Source organism: Pezoporus occidentalis, unplaced genomic scaffold, assembly GCF_034315485.1.
Source record: "Pezoporus occidentalis ecotype Australia unplaced genomic scaffold, CSIRO_AGI_Poc_V1 ctg276, whole genome shotgun sequence".
In the NCBI taxonomy this organism is placed as follows: Eukaryota; Metazoa; Chordata; class Aves; order Psittaciformes; family Psittacidae; genus Pezoporus; species Pezoporus occidentalis.
The window spans coordinates 376,012-389,770 of NW_026914675.1; the positions used below are offsets into that span (position 1 = coordinate 376,012).

A 13,759-nucleotide genomic window follows, 5' to 3' on the forward strand; every position below is an offset into this window, starting at 1 on the left:
GCTGGCGTTGAGTGTTCGATCAGAAAACACTGTGTCACGTTGGGGAAGCTCAGCACAAGGTGGTGCTGATCCTGATTAACCTTCTGTCTTGTCAGGAAGGACCGTAAGATGGCTCTGATCCAGATGGGCTCTGTGGAAGAGGCCATCCAGTCCCTCATTGACCTCCATAACCATGACCTGGGTGAGAACCATCACCTGCGTGTGTCCTTCTCGAAGTCCACCATCTAAAGCTTTGGAAGGCGTGAGACAAAATGGACTTGACTTAAAACCTCTTGGGTTCAGCCTTAGGCCTTCTTCAAAGGCTGAACACGAGGGTTTCAACTTCCATCATTCCATGAAAAAAAAAAAAAAAGCCACTTTAAAAATGCAGCTGAAGTGACCTTAAAAGACCAGAGATTTTTATTTTTTTAGAGAGAAATCGGTTTACCGGTTTTAAAAACAAAACCCAGTGAAATCTTAATTCCTCTTGCGGTGATGGGTAACAATCCTGACTGTTCCAATAAAAATCACAAGTTCAAGTTTACACTTTGGAACCTGCTCTGGGAAGTTTCCCCCTCTCCCTTGCTGTTCCTTCTCCCCTCCTTCCTCCAAAAAGCAGATCCTACCATGTTGATCAGGTTTCACATTGATGCCTTGTCTATTTTCTTTACCCATCCATGCCTTGAAAGACCTAAAACCACTGTGTGAATTCACTTGAGCGCCTTTCGAGTCAGGAGTTTGCAAACCCGTGGTGTCCAGGAGCTCCCAACTCACCCAGCACTGTGAGAAGTTGGCTGTTGATCCTACCTTAACTGTGCATCTGCTGTCCTGTGCCTTAAAAACCTGTTCCTTCTTTGGGGAAAACATCTGAACTGCAGGGAGTGGATTTGGGAGAGTTGAGGGCAATGAGTGAGCTCTGGCTTAACGGGATCAGCTTGTGGTGGTGGAGAGGTGAAGGTGGCAAAGTGGATAAAGAAAATATTGGGCTTTGACTCTTCAGGCAGTTGTGAAATGTCTCCGTGTGCACAGTATCGTGTGTCTCGTGCCACTTCCCACTCTGCTCCTGCTTTATCACCATCTGCAAGCTGCCGAGTAGGGAGTTCCTTTGCCCATCCATCACATTGGGACCGAGCAGAAGGGGCCAGGGTGGGGAAATGTTCCCAAACCCAACTGACATTCCATTGCTGATAGCGCCGGAGGCTCCGCCTGTGCGGGAGCCTCCCATCAAGAGACAAAATTAACCACTGCTGGACACTTGTGAAGACGAATCATTACGAGTCTCTCAGAAATCGTGTGTGTAAATATCTATGTCTAAATACTCGGCTAGGATTCGGAGAATTATGGGATATCCCACGTTTAGGAAGGTGCTCCCCTGAGCCACCTTCGTGCCCCTGAGTTGAGATTAACAAGACCAGTGTAGCTCTGCCATCGTTCTTATAGCATGTCTTCAGCATTTGAGCTTTTTTTTTTTGGGGGGGTGGCGGGGTGTTAATTCTTGTATTATACTTTTGGATGCTGTTGCTGTCATCTGTGCCTATAGCAATATTTCCAGTTGACCAAATATTCTAATCTCTTTATTATGCAAAAGAAATAGTTTTAAGTACCTTTTTTTATAGAATGGTAAGATGGTATAAACGTACTCTAAATTTACTCCTTTGTGCTATTACCCTCTATACTGTACTTTTCCTTTCTCTCTTTTTGGTTTTTGTTTTGTTTTGTTTTGTTGGTAATTGAAATCAGTAGGGCAGGAATCTTTAGTTGCAGGCTGAGGTCATGACTGAGGATGAGGAATGTACCGAGATCCGTGAAACACCGGAAGCAAAAAGCAAGACTTGGGAAGCCAAGCGGTGGAGGTGACGGGCACAAAGAGCTTGTGCCTTAAAGGAAAGGACGCAGGTGAAGGTTTTACCTTTTTAACCTCGAAGCCCAGATCTAAGTTATAGGAAGGGAATTTATTAAAAGTAGATTGCAGCAGATTGGTTTCTTCCCCCCCCCCCCCCCCCCCCCCAAGAAAACCCATGTATTTGTTTTTCCTGGCTTCTGCCTCTTTCCCGGGCCATTCTGCCTTCTCTTTCGTGTGATCCGATGTTGCCTTACATTTTCCCTCTAACCTGCAACCTGTTCGGATGCAAAATAACACGAATCTTGTACTTTTTTTCAGGGTTTTTTGTTTTGTTTTGTTTTGTTTTTTTCTGCAAATTGTGGACCAAAGTTTGTTTTTTAATTGTCTTAGTGTGTTGCAAGTCAGGATTTCCTGGCTTAGTGTGGGAGCTCTTGACTTGCCTGGCACTGAGTGTTTGGAAAAGTCTTAACTTGCCGTAGCTCCTCCCTGAGCTCTCAAGGATGTGAATTGTACTGGAGAAGCGCGTGAGGTCTGAGTGAGGGTTCAGCTTGGGCTGCTGACAGGAGGGGGGGGGGGGTCTGGCTGCTGCATGGAAAACCAGCTTCCTTGGAAGCTTTGCCCCACTTGTGCCGGCGCTGCCGGGTTTGGTTACCCCAAAACGTGGGCAAAAGCCTCTTGCTGCAGCTCCGCGCCTCCTTGCCAGCACCTCAACGTTCAGGAGGGCAAACCCAGGCGTCTGGTGGTGGGTGTCCCTCCCCAGGTGACAAACCCATTCCCCTGCAGCCCTGGGGCCGGGCTTGGATCTGAAATGTGTTTGAGAAGCCTCTCCCAGGGCATTGGGAAGAGGCTGCTTGGAAGGAGACTTGCCCCTGGGGGGGTGCCTTGACCGCTGCTTCGGTCACCCCACGGGCTGGAACCAAGTGCAGGCAAATGGAGGTGACCCACGACCAGGCGCCCGTGGGTCTTTTCCTTTGGATCCCTGTGTTTGCATGTAAAGAATGTGAGTAACAAAAGGGTGTACATATTTATACTTTTTTTATACCTGTTGTAAGACATGAGGGGGCAGCAAAACCCGGTTTTTTTATGGTGAAACAGATGTATTGTATATTTTGATAACAGCGATTCCAGGTTCAGTATTGCGGAAGGCGGGGTGGGGAGGGGAAGTGTTACCACACCATCAGAATTCCATTGCCTCTTTCAACGAATGTTTGTAATGCAAAAAGAAATGAAATTAAAACTATTTTATAACAACCTTTGTACCTTTCTGTAGCTCCATTATTTACTGTTCAGATTGTAGAAAGCAGTTGTTGGCCAGTCTGTACTTGTGCTTTCAATAAATTTCTTCTGTATTCTTTGCTTCTGATTTCCCTCTCTCTTTATTGTGCCTGTTTTGCTTCTGATTTTTCCCTCCTCACGTAATTCCAGCTTGGTTTGTGTTACTGGGATCCTCCTCGTGCGCATCCATGGGGAGCGGGTGGTGGTGATGCCCGAAAGGGCACTGGGCTGCGTGTCCTATCCTGACGAGCCATGGAGCGGAGCTGCGACCTGGCACTCTGCCTTTTTTTACTTCACATTCCTAAACTTTCCCTATATTCCAGCTAATACCCACGGAATAACCCACTTCCCAGTCAAATACTCTCTAGTTTCATGCTTTAGATGTGTTGGAGCTTTCTGGCTGGAGGGCCTGCCGCTTCCCGGCCAGCATGAGCGGCATTCCCTGCTGTCTCCTGCAGGATTATCTTGGACCCGTTTGTTTCCCCACGGAGCAGAGTTGGGCTCTTTCCTGTGTGCTCAGCTTCGTTAAAGCTCCTTCCCAGCAGTCAGCGTTGGGCCTGGGGCCCTTAGGATGTGCTTGGATATCACGGAGCAGCAGGGAGCTTTGGAGCAGGGAAGTGATGGGAGCAGGAGTCTGGAGGAGGATGCCCAGGGGCAGGGGGAAAGGTGGATGGATGAATCCCTCAGTGGGAAAGAGCTGGTGCTTCCATGGCTCTGCTGTGCTCTGTCCTTGACCACATTCCCTTTGTGCCCAGGCCATCAGTGCGGAGCATGGAGCAGCCTCCAGGGTTCCCAACCCCATCCCTGATGGAGCCTCCGCCTGCTGGAAGGAATCCCTGGTGTTCTCTGAAGTGTAACAGGGTTTGTGACGGCTGCTGGGGTGGGAGCACGGCCGAGCAGGACCTGGCCCTTCCCATGGGATCGAGCTGCTCCTGCCCCCTGCAGCCATGCGGTTGGTGATGGTTGACGCCGGGGTGGTCGTTACACCCTCAAGGGGTTGAACCCTAAAGCAGCACCGGCATCCGCAGCTCCCGCTGCCGGCCTGGCGCTCCAGCAGCTCCCTGGGGATGCTTTTGCTTCCCATGCCCGTCCCTGTCCCTCTGGCATCATGGCTCATTAGCTCCCTGATGCAGGAATTGCGGCCTCCCAGCGCTGCCTGCGGGCAAATATTGATGGCGATGGGGCTGCGTTGCCGTGGAAACACGGCTGCTGCCGACGAGGATGGATCCTGCCCATGGATCCACAGGAACACCCCGTGCGTCCCGGAGTGGCCCCGGTGGGGTCAGTGTGGCCCCGGGATGGGATGGGATGGGTCTCTGCCATTGTTCCTATGGGATGGGGCAGGGGATGGGGGCTGTGAACCCCCCCCCCAGCTCAGGGCCAGCGCTGACCTTGTATGTGATCAGGACACTGCTGTGACAGTGGAGGGGGCTCCTCAATGGGAGACCTGAATGGTTCCCAGCCTTGGGAGGATGGGGATGGAGGAGGATGGGGATGCAGAGGGATGCGGATGGAGAAGGATGGGAATGGAGGAGGATGGGGATGCAGAGGGATGTGGATGGAGAAGGATGGGAATGGAGGAGGATGGGGATGGAGAAGAACGGGGATGGAGGAGGATGGGGATGCAGGGGGATGCGGATGCTCCTGTTCCCCCAATGGGGCCCCAAGCATCGCTGCTGGGGGTGCTGCTCCCCGGGGGGGGGGGGCTGTCAGCGCTGCGGGAGCCGTGCGGGGCTGGCAGTTGCCATGGAAACCGCTGGGTCAGAGGCAGCGGGAAGCGGCGGTGGAGCCATCGCTCCCCGCAAGGAGCCGCGAGAGCGGCGCCGGGGGCTGCTGGGACCCCCCCTTCCCTCCCACCCGGCCTCGGCCACCGGCTCCGCTTCACCCCCCCGGGCTCACCCAGGACCCTTGTGCTGCTGCCGAATGGTGCTGAGCCCCCCCCCCCCCCCGCCCCATCGCATCCCCCCCCAACCCATTCACTGGGCAGGCGCTGCCCCCGATCCTCCCGCTAATCCCGGGGTGGTTTTTCCCGCACGGAGCCGGGGTTATGCAGGATAATCCATATGTTTGCAAGGCGAAGGCTTTGGGATCTCCACCGTTAATCCAATTGGCGGTGCCATGGGCCCATCGCCGGGTGTCGGGGCGGGGGGGGGGCCACACCACGGGGAGGCCCATGCGGTGCCGGATGCTGCGGTGCTGGATCCCGCGTTGTCACGGCAACGCGGTGGGAAAGCGCAGCGGCAGCGGCACAGGGAGGGGGGGGTCTCTATTGACGGGGTATCCCCTCCCCTCCCCATCAACCTGGGGTGCGATGGGGACCCGCAGCCCCTTCCTCGCCCCGGGGGGGTGGGGGGGTGTCACGTCGAGCTCATGGTCAATGGGTTGAGGAGCATGTGGGGGGCTTTAACCCGGCTTGGGGATGGGGGGGGGGGGGGAAGGATCCTGAGCCCATTTGGAGCGTGGGGGACCCCAGGTGGCCACATCTCCTTGGGAACGGGGGGCTCATGCGGTGCGTTAGGAGCATCCTCCCCCCCCCCCCCAAGCAGCTCCCCCATGGCAAAGGAGCCCAGGGGGGGAACATCCACGTATTTATTTGCTTTCCAAACCACGGCCGTTCCAGCCATCGCCCAACAAATGCATTCACAGCCTCCAATCCCCCCCGCATCCCAGCCCAGGGCTGCTGCCGCTGCTCCTGGGGTCAGAGCTCAGCCCCAGCTCCCCCTGCGCCCACCCCATGGCCCACCCTCTCCATCAGCCCATGCACTATTTACAGCCTCCGTGTGCCCACAGCCCCGGCCCTGGGCACCCCCCTGTCCCCCTTCGTCCCTCCCCAGCACTGGCACAGGATGTGGGGCTGCAGGACCCCCAGCATCCACAAACTAGGGCCCGCTGCCCCACGGCAGCCCCAAACCCCCAGCACCCCTCAATCCAGCCCCCCCCCCCACCCAAAGCCCTTCAGCACCATTTTCCCCCTCCCACCCCCCAGGAATACTCTTCCAGAGCTGGAATAATTTATGACCCCCTCCGAAATGTCAGCACCATGTTAGAGAGAAGAAGAACGTCCAAAGTGCTCGGAGCTGCCCAACCACTGTTGGGGGGCAGAGCCCCCTGAGCCTCCCCAGCGCCCTGGTGGGAGCAGGGTCCCACAGGGGGACTCCCACACATCCCGGCTGCCTCAGGGTCCGCTGTGACCGTGCTCGGCTGCATCCTTGCGCTGCTCCATCACCCCAATGCCACAGAGACCCCATCCTCATTCCCCCCCCCCCATCACCAGGAAGGGGGGGGAGCCTTGGGGAAGGCACCGGGGTCGGAAACGGGGGGGGGGCCTCAGTCCTTAAACCTGCGCCCGGCTTGCATTTTCTTGTAGTAGTGGTCCCCATCGCTGTCCCCCTGCGCCTCCCGCTCCGCCGCCGGCTTCCTCCGCAGCGTGGACTCGCGGCTGGCGGTGCCCGGCAGCCCCTCGGTGTCCCCCCCCCGCTCGCCCCCGGCCATGGCGGCCAGGCTGCCGTAGCGCGGCTCGTCCTGCTCCATGTCGCTGATGGAGGAGCCCGGCGAGACGCCGGCGCTCTTGGCCGGGTGGAAGCCGCGGAACTCCTTCCCCATCTCGCCCAGCTCGTAGGCATCCGGCCCCTCGGGGCCCTTGGGACCCGATTTCCACTCCCAGGGCCCGTTGCCGGCGGAGAGATGGACGACGGGGTGATGGGGGGCATGGGCGTCGATGGTGATGATGCTGGAGCTGTCCCGCTCCGAGGGCGAGCGGTACTGCGAGGAGTCGGAGCTGGTGGACGACGACGACGTCTCCGAGTGCTTGGGGGTGACGGACACCATGCCCTGCTGCTTGGACATGGCGATGACCTGCATGAGGCGCGGGGGGTTGGCCACCCGCTGCGCACCCCCTTTCTCGGCCACCATCACCCACTTGGCCCTCGCGGCTGCGCTGGCCCCGGCGGGGACCCCGGCGCCCGCCTGGGTCTCCTCGGGGATGTGCACGAGCTGCGAGGCGCCCGCGCGGGGCTGGATGAGGACGCGGGGCCCCACGGCCGCCCGCTCGGCCGCGCGCGCTTGCACCGTGGGGTACAGAGACGGGGGCACGTCCTCAGCGGCATCCCCGGCACCACGGCCCTGCGCCGCCTCCTCCGCCAGCGTCATGCTCCGGCCCTCCAGTGACTTCTGCTTCCACTCGGTGATGAGCTGCTTGGAGCGGGAGGCGTCCACGGGGACGTGGATGGTCATGTGCCGGCGCGCGGGGTCGTCCATGGACGGCGTGTTGACGCGGGGCAGGGTGTTGCTGAAGGTCACCATGTTCTCCTTGCCCATGGGGCTGCGGGGGGCCAGCAGGTCCACGTCCACGCTCGCCCGCTTCAGGCTCCCCAGGGAGTTCTTCTCCCGCGGCACCGGTCGCGCCGCCTCCTCCAGCCGCGCCTGCGGGTTCAGCTCGTCGGTGCTCACCGACTTGTTCTGCTGGTACACGGAGTCGTGGCCCCGCTGCGTCAGCGCCCGCAGAGCATCCTTGGCCGGCGCCGGCACCGGGACCCTCTCGGTCGGGGCGCGGAAGTTGCCGACAGCGTGGAACGCCTGCGGGAGCGGGAGCGCGGCGTCAGCACCGCCCCGGTGCCTCGGCCGCGCCGAGCGTCCTGCCCGCGCAGCACCCACCAGGTAGGCAGCGATGCCGGAGCCGATGAGGAAGCCCACGTAGACGTCGGCCGGGTGGCTGCGGTACTGGGTGATCTGGGTCAGGCCGCAGATGCCGGCGGCGATGGCGAAGGCAAAGACCAGGATGGGCTTGAGGAGTTTGGTGCTGTCCGAGATGATGGAATTGAAATACATCTGGTGGCGGCAGCGATGGGGCAGGAAGAGGCCATTATCCGCGGCTCGTGGCACCGGCACCCACCGCAGCATCCCCCTTCCCCAGCCATGCACATGGGTGCGCACGGACCCAACCCAAGCGCCAGCCAACCCAACACAGACACACGTGGGCCAACACGGAGCCCACGCCGTGCCCGAGAGCTGGGAACTCACCGACACGTAGACGGCAGCGAACGCCGAGAGCGTTGCGTGCTGGGATGGGAAGGTTTTCCTGCGGGAAAACTGCAGTGCTTGGGATGGGGCAGGAGCGTTGGCACCGTGGCACGCATGGACCCCCCCCCCCAGCACATACCTGGCAGAGAGGATGGCGTGTTTGTCCGTGCCCGAGCAGATGTCCTGGGTGATGTAGGGGTTGGCATCGCAAGGGGTGCCCAGCAGCGTGTAGTTGGGCTTGCAGACGGTCAGGAAGAAGGGAGCGTGGTAGCCGGTGGCCAATTGGATGACGTCCGTCACCAGCGCCGTGGCACAGAGCCCGAACACGTGGACCCCTGGGGACAGGGTGGCACGTCACGGCGGGTCACCCCTCTCCTCTGTCCCACACAGGGTGGTCAGGGCTCACCCCCACCCCCGGGCACCCACCGTGCGGTGCCGGCTCCTGCACAACGTACCCACAAACCTTACGGTGCGGCGCAGGAAGGAGTTGAAGTTGCAACCGCCGGCGTTAATGCTGCCCTCGGCGCCGGCGCGGCCCTTCAGCCGCGACTGCAGGCAGTACACGATGCCCTCCCCAACCATGATCTGCGGGAGGGACCGGCAGCTCAGGGAGCGCTTGCCCCATGGGGAGCAGGGGTCTCCCCACACCAGGACCCCAAGCCCTAACCAGGCTCCATCCTCACCCCCCATCACCCCCAACCCCGGGACGCACCGATGCAGCCGGCGCGGCGAAGGCCAGGCTGAGCAGCATGAGCAGGGGGATGAGCTCCTCGTTGGTCTCCACATAGGGCATGGAGAGCGCGCGGTCGTAGCACTGGAAGCCCACCTTGGCCGGCTTGAAGAGGTCGGTCAGCTCCAGGAAATAGAGCGTCACGATGGAGGAGGCCACGATGGGCAGCTGGAGCCGGCGGGGGGGGGGCAGAGTGTTGGGAACACCGCTCCGCCATGGCACGGTGCCCTGCCACCCACAGGACCATGGCCTGGGGAAGGAGCCCCCCAACCCATCCTCACCCACCTCCACGAAGTAGAAGCAGGGCAGGAGCGTCATGCTGTCCTTGGGAGCCCTGGTCTTCTCCTTGGCGGGGATCATGGTCCTGGGGTGGGAGCTGGGTGCTGCTTTGCTGCAGGGCCGCAGCCTCACCCCCAGTTCTCAGCCCTATGGGGGGGTCCTGGCTCATCTGGATGATGCTCACCAGGTACCGGTAGCAGGGGGCTGCACCGGGCAGGGGTATCCCCACTTCCCCCCCCCACCTTCTTCCCGGGGGTCCCCCCCAGCATCCCGGGGGTTCCGGCCGAGCCGGAGCTGTGACAACAGGTGGAGTGGAGGCTCTGCTGTCGCGACAGGCAGCCGCGATTGTGACAGGCAGCGAGGCTGCTGCGCAGGGCGTGGGGAGGGGGGGGGGGTGAGATGCCCATAGAGTAGAGCAGGGGATGGGGGTCCCCGCGCAGCCCGCGACCCCCGAAACTGCCCCTGACTGCGAAAGGGGTGGGGAGGGGATAACGGGGATGGAGCAACGGGGGGGCAATAGCGGGGCGGAGCAATACTGGGGGCAATAACGGGGGGTATTAACGGGAGGTCATTCACGGGGGGAGTTAACGGGGGGGGGTGTGTGTGTTAACGGGGGGGGGGGTGTTAACGGAGGGGGTGTTAACGGCGGGGCCGGGGTGGGGGGGGTCTCTCCGGGCCGTGCCGCAGCTGCAGGCGGGGGTCGGGCCGGGGATGGGGGGAGTCGGGGAGCGGCTCCTTTGTGCCCCGCGGTGTCCCCCCCCCCCCTTTAGACCCCCCCACTCACCTGAGCTGCGGCCGGCGGGGGGGGGGGTGCCCGGGAGCGGCGGGGGGCGGCGGCCGCGGGGCTCCGGGGCCGGGATGCTCCTGCCTCGGCGGAGCGCGGGGAGCGGCGGCTTCCTCCGCCCCCTCCTCCTCCTCCTCCTCCTCCTCCTCCTCCCCCCCCCCGCCCCGCCGCTCTCGACCCCTCCCGGGGCGCCCGGGGGTCGCGGGCGGGGGCTTGTGGGGGGGTCGGGGATGAGACAAAGGAAGGGGAAGGCGGGGCTGGGGGCAGCGAGCGGGACCGCCCCCCCCCCCCCCGTGTGCTGCGGGGAATCGGGGTGCGGGATGAGGTGACCCGGGGGGGGGTACCCCCGAAATCACCGCTCCCCCGAGCTGCTCCAGCCCCCGGCGCACAGCGGGGCTCTGCCGGCCGGGGCACCCCCGGTCCTCGGGGGCAAACCCGGTGAGGCCCCTGCGGCAGAGGAGCCGGTGCCGAGGCCAAGCCCCGGTTCCCCCCCGTCCCAAACTTGCGGTGGATCCCGGCCCAACCGAGCCCTGCCCGGTTGCAACCCCCCCCCCCCCCCAAGCTCACGGCCCCATCTGGGCCCTTCACGGCCCCGCACCGCGGCACCGGGCGCCTTGTTCCATTTTTGGCCCTAAGTGGGCAGAAATCTCCCGTATTTAACGTCTAAATCCCGAATCCCTGGAAGCCGCGATTAAGCCGCTCTCCCTGCGGGAAATCCGCGCTTTGAGCCGGACTCTTCCACCGCGATGCTCCGGCCGCGTGGACCGCCCCGTCCCGCCATGTGCTGCCCGGCACCGGCAGGAGCAGGAGGGCCGAAGCCACCGGTGCACGGGGCCGGGGCCGGGTGATGGAGCGGGGGCTGCGGGCGGACAAAGGGGATTCTGAGCGGTAAAGGCTCAGGGTGCGTGAGGAGGAGGAGGAAGAGGAGGATGACGGGGAGTGGGGGGGGTGTCTCCATCCCTTTGCCCGCTTTCGGAGCACGGCAGAGCCCATGGGCACGGATGGGGCTGGATGGGCGGTGGGGAGCATCCCGCTGAGGGGCCCCAGCCCGCGGCGGAGGAGACCAGAGGCGCGGTGATGGGCTCCGGGAGCGAGCCCGGGCGGTGGCGACGGGCGGGGAACGGAGCTCGGGAACGCGGAGGGACCGGGCGGGAGCCGAGGAGGTGGCTCCGCTTAGCGGCACCAGGGAGAAAGGCAAGAGGGGACGGGGGCTGCCACCGCCATCACCGCCTCCGCTGCCCAGCGCCACCAGTGCCACCAGTGCCGCGACCACCCCCCAGCCCCGCAGGAGCTCCTCTCGGGGCAGGGTCTCCTCTAGGAACCCCCACCAGGTCCTGCTGGTCCCGACCCCGCTGTCCTCATCCTCACCAGCCCCAAGGGCAAACGCACCCATGGGGGGATGCTCGCCCCTGGGCACCCACCCAGCACCCAGCGCCCATCCGGGTGCGGGTCCCTGCTCTGGGGGTGCGTGTGCCAGAACCTCCCCTTGCCAAGAGGCGGGTTTGGGCTCCGGCAGCGGGTGCCAGGGCTGGAGCGGGGCCGGGTGGTTTCCTTCCCCCCCCGCCCCGCTGTTTGTGCCGGGAACTCCTGACCCTTTTCATAAGGGGAACATTTAACAACGCTGCGGAAGCCCCCCCCCGGCTCCCTCCGCGCGGCCCTTCCGGCCCCCCCCCCCCCCCGCCGCCCCAAACCTCACCATAAAACCCAGCCCCGGCAAAGCCGAGCTGCGGCCGCCCCACAGCACCCAGCACCCCACAGAGGCACCCCCCGGGCCCCACTGCAGCCATGGGGCTGAGCCCTGCACCCGTCCTGCTCCTCACTCTGCTGCTGGGGGGCACGGTGAATGGTGAGTGCATTACCCCCCCCGTACCGCGGGGCTCCCACTCAGCCCCCCAATTCCTGCCTCCGTCCGCATCCTGGACCACAGGGGGGGGGGTCCGGGGTGACCCTGCCCCGTGCCCGCTGGCGATGCCGACCTAACCCGGCCTCTTCTGCTGCCACAGGGCAGCCCCGGGGACGGATCCTGGGGGGCTATGAGGCCAAGCCCCACCTGAGGCCGTACATGGCCTCGCTGCAGCTGGACGGGCAGCACGTCTGCGGGGGCTTCCTCATCGCCAAGCAGTGGGTGCTGAGCGCTGCCCACTGCACCGAGGAGACGTGAGTGCCAGGAGGGGGGGGAAGCTGCTCTGTGCTATGGGGAGGAGGGGGGGGGATGCTGGACTTGGGGCTCCATACCCCGTGTCGGAGCACCAGGGCTGGGCAGGGGCTGCAGCACATCCCACCCCGCACCCCTCCCAATTCCCTTTGCTGGGAATTCCCATTCCCACACGTTGGCTCTCTTCCAGGGATGGCAAAATGTTCCAGGTCCTCCTGGGCGCCCACTCGCTCACGGAGCCGGAGCCCCACAAGCGCCTGTACCGGGTTCGTGCCCAGATCCCCCACCCCGGCAGCAACATCCACAACAACAAGGACGATCTCCTCCTGCTGCAGGTGGGACCCCCCCCTCTCCAGACACCCCCTGCCCCTCAGAACCACGGTGGGACAGTGCCCGGGGTGGGAGGAAACCCCCAAGGCCAGGCTGGGGCTGCTCAGTCCCGTGTCCATCCCTCCCCATCGCTGCATCCCCACCAAAGAGCTTTGGGCTGCATCCGAACGTCTTCCCTGCAGTGCTCATGACGGCAGCTCCTGTCCCTGGCTGCATCCCGGGATGGGGGCTGTGGGTGGAAGGTGAAGCCCTGACCATGGCCCACACTGGGGTCCCCCCCCCATTGACCCCCGGTCCCCGCGTTTGCTTTGCGGCAGCTGGAGGAGGAAGCGGAGCTCAACGCGCACGTGCAGGTGCTGCCGGTGCAGCGGGAGGACCGGGATGTGGCTCCCGACACCGTGTGCGACGTGGCCGGTTGGGGCACCATCAACCACAGCGGCCGCCGGCCCGACAAGCTCTACCAGCTGGAGAGACCGGTGCTGAGCCGCGACGTCTGCAACCACCGCACCCGCCACGACCACACCATCACCGAGAAGATGATGTGCACCGACTCCCGCAGGAAGGACACCTGCAAGGTAGCTCCCACCCCGACCCGTGGGCTTGGGGTACCCGGGGCTGCGTCCCCAGGGTGATGGGGGGCTCCTTGCCTTGTGCTCGTCACTGCAAAGCGGCTCTCGGGGGGCTGGAGGCAGGGATGAGGCCATGGGCACAACCCAAGGGTGCTCAGTGATGGATCTGCCCCACTGTGTCCCCGCCGCGCCTCGGGTCGGGGGGAGCCCCGGGGTGGGTGATGGGCTGGGGCTCTTGGGGGACCCTCGACGGCGCTGATGAGCCCTGGTCCCACAGGGAGACTCCGGCGGCCCCTTGGTCTGCAATGGGGTGGCCGAGGGGGTGGTCACGGCGGGGTCCCGCGTCTGCGGCAACTACAAGAAGCCGGCGATCTACACCCGCATCGCGCCCTACGCTGCCTGGATCGACGGCGTCATCGCGGCTGCGGACGGGGATGGGGCCGCTCCCTGAGCCCACGCCAGCCCCCGGCTCCACGCCACGGCCACGGCACCCACCAGCACCCACAGCACCCACCAGCACCCGCTCCGAGCACCGGATGCTCCTACCACTGCCCTGACCCACTCCTGGGCCATCCCCTGGGCCTGGGGACCAGCGTGAAGCCAGGGGATGGGGGTCCCCGGCCCCCCGCTTGCAAAGTGCAAGCCCAGCTGGGTTGCACAGGGGGGTCAGTGCCCCCTAACCCAGGCTGCATCAAGCCCCAGGCTTTGCTGCTGCAATAAAGTGATTCCTGCAGAGCTGCTGGGGGGGGGTGTCCTGTGTCCATAATAACCTGGCAGAGCTTGGAGCCATGAATTC

At 63.2% G+C, this 13,759-nt stretch overlaps 3 protein-coding genes across 9 annotated transcripts in view; 2 read left to right on the forward strand and 1 right to left on the reverse strand.

The window, feature by feature from the left end:
- The window catches only part of PTBP1 (polypyrimidine tract binding protein 1), a 28,602-nt gene extending 25,417 nt beyond the window's left edge, over positions 1–3,185 (forward strand). For all 7 annotated transcript variants that reach the window (XM_062625084.1, XM_062625085.1, XM_062625086.1 and 4 more), the window contains one exon: positions 96–3,185. In XM_062625084.1, the coding sequence (XP_062481068.1) occupies positions 96–228 (133 nt within the window). In that variant the 3' untranslated portion in view covers positions 229–3,185. The remainder of the gene's footprint in view (positions 1–95) is intronic.
- Positions 3,186–6,120: 2,935 nt separating this feature from the next.
- On the reverse strand, positions 6,121–9,291 carry PLPPR3 (phospholipid phosphatase related 3). The gene is made up of 7 exons (XM_062625061.1): positions 9,132–9,291; positions 8,829–9,014; positions 8,572–8,701; positions 8,256–8,451; positions 8,117–8,174; positions 7,751–7,924; positions 6,121–7,672 (listed from the first exon to the last, which is right to left on the reverse strand). The coding sequence occupies exons 1-7, from the start codon at positions 9,204–9,206 to the stop codon at positions 6,425–6,427; spliced, it is 2,067 nt and encodes a 688-aa protein (XP_062481045.1). The 5' UTR covers positions 9,207–9,291; the 3' UTR covers positions 6,121–6,424.
- A 2,327-nt stretch (positions 9,292–11,618) lies between these two features.
- Positions 11,619–13,659, forward strand: CFD (complement factor D). The gene is made up of 5 exons (XM_062625097.1): positions 11,619–11,755; positions 11,913–12,066; positions 12,255–12,399; positions 12,712–12,969; positions 13,241–13,659. The coding sequence occupies exons 1-5, from the start codon at positions 11,695–11,697 to the stop codon at positions 13,412–13,414; spliced, it is 792 nt and encodes a 263-aa protein (XP_062481081.1). The 5' UTR covers positions 11,619–11,694; the 3' UTR covers positions 13,415–13,659.
- Positions 13,660–13,759: the final 100 nt, after the last annotated feature.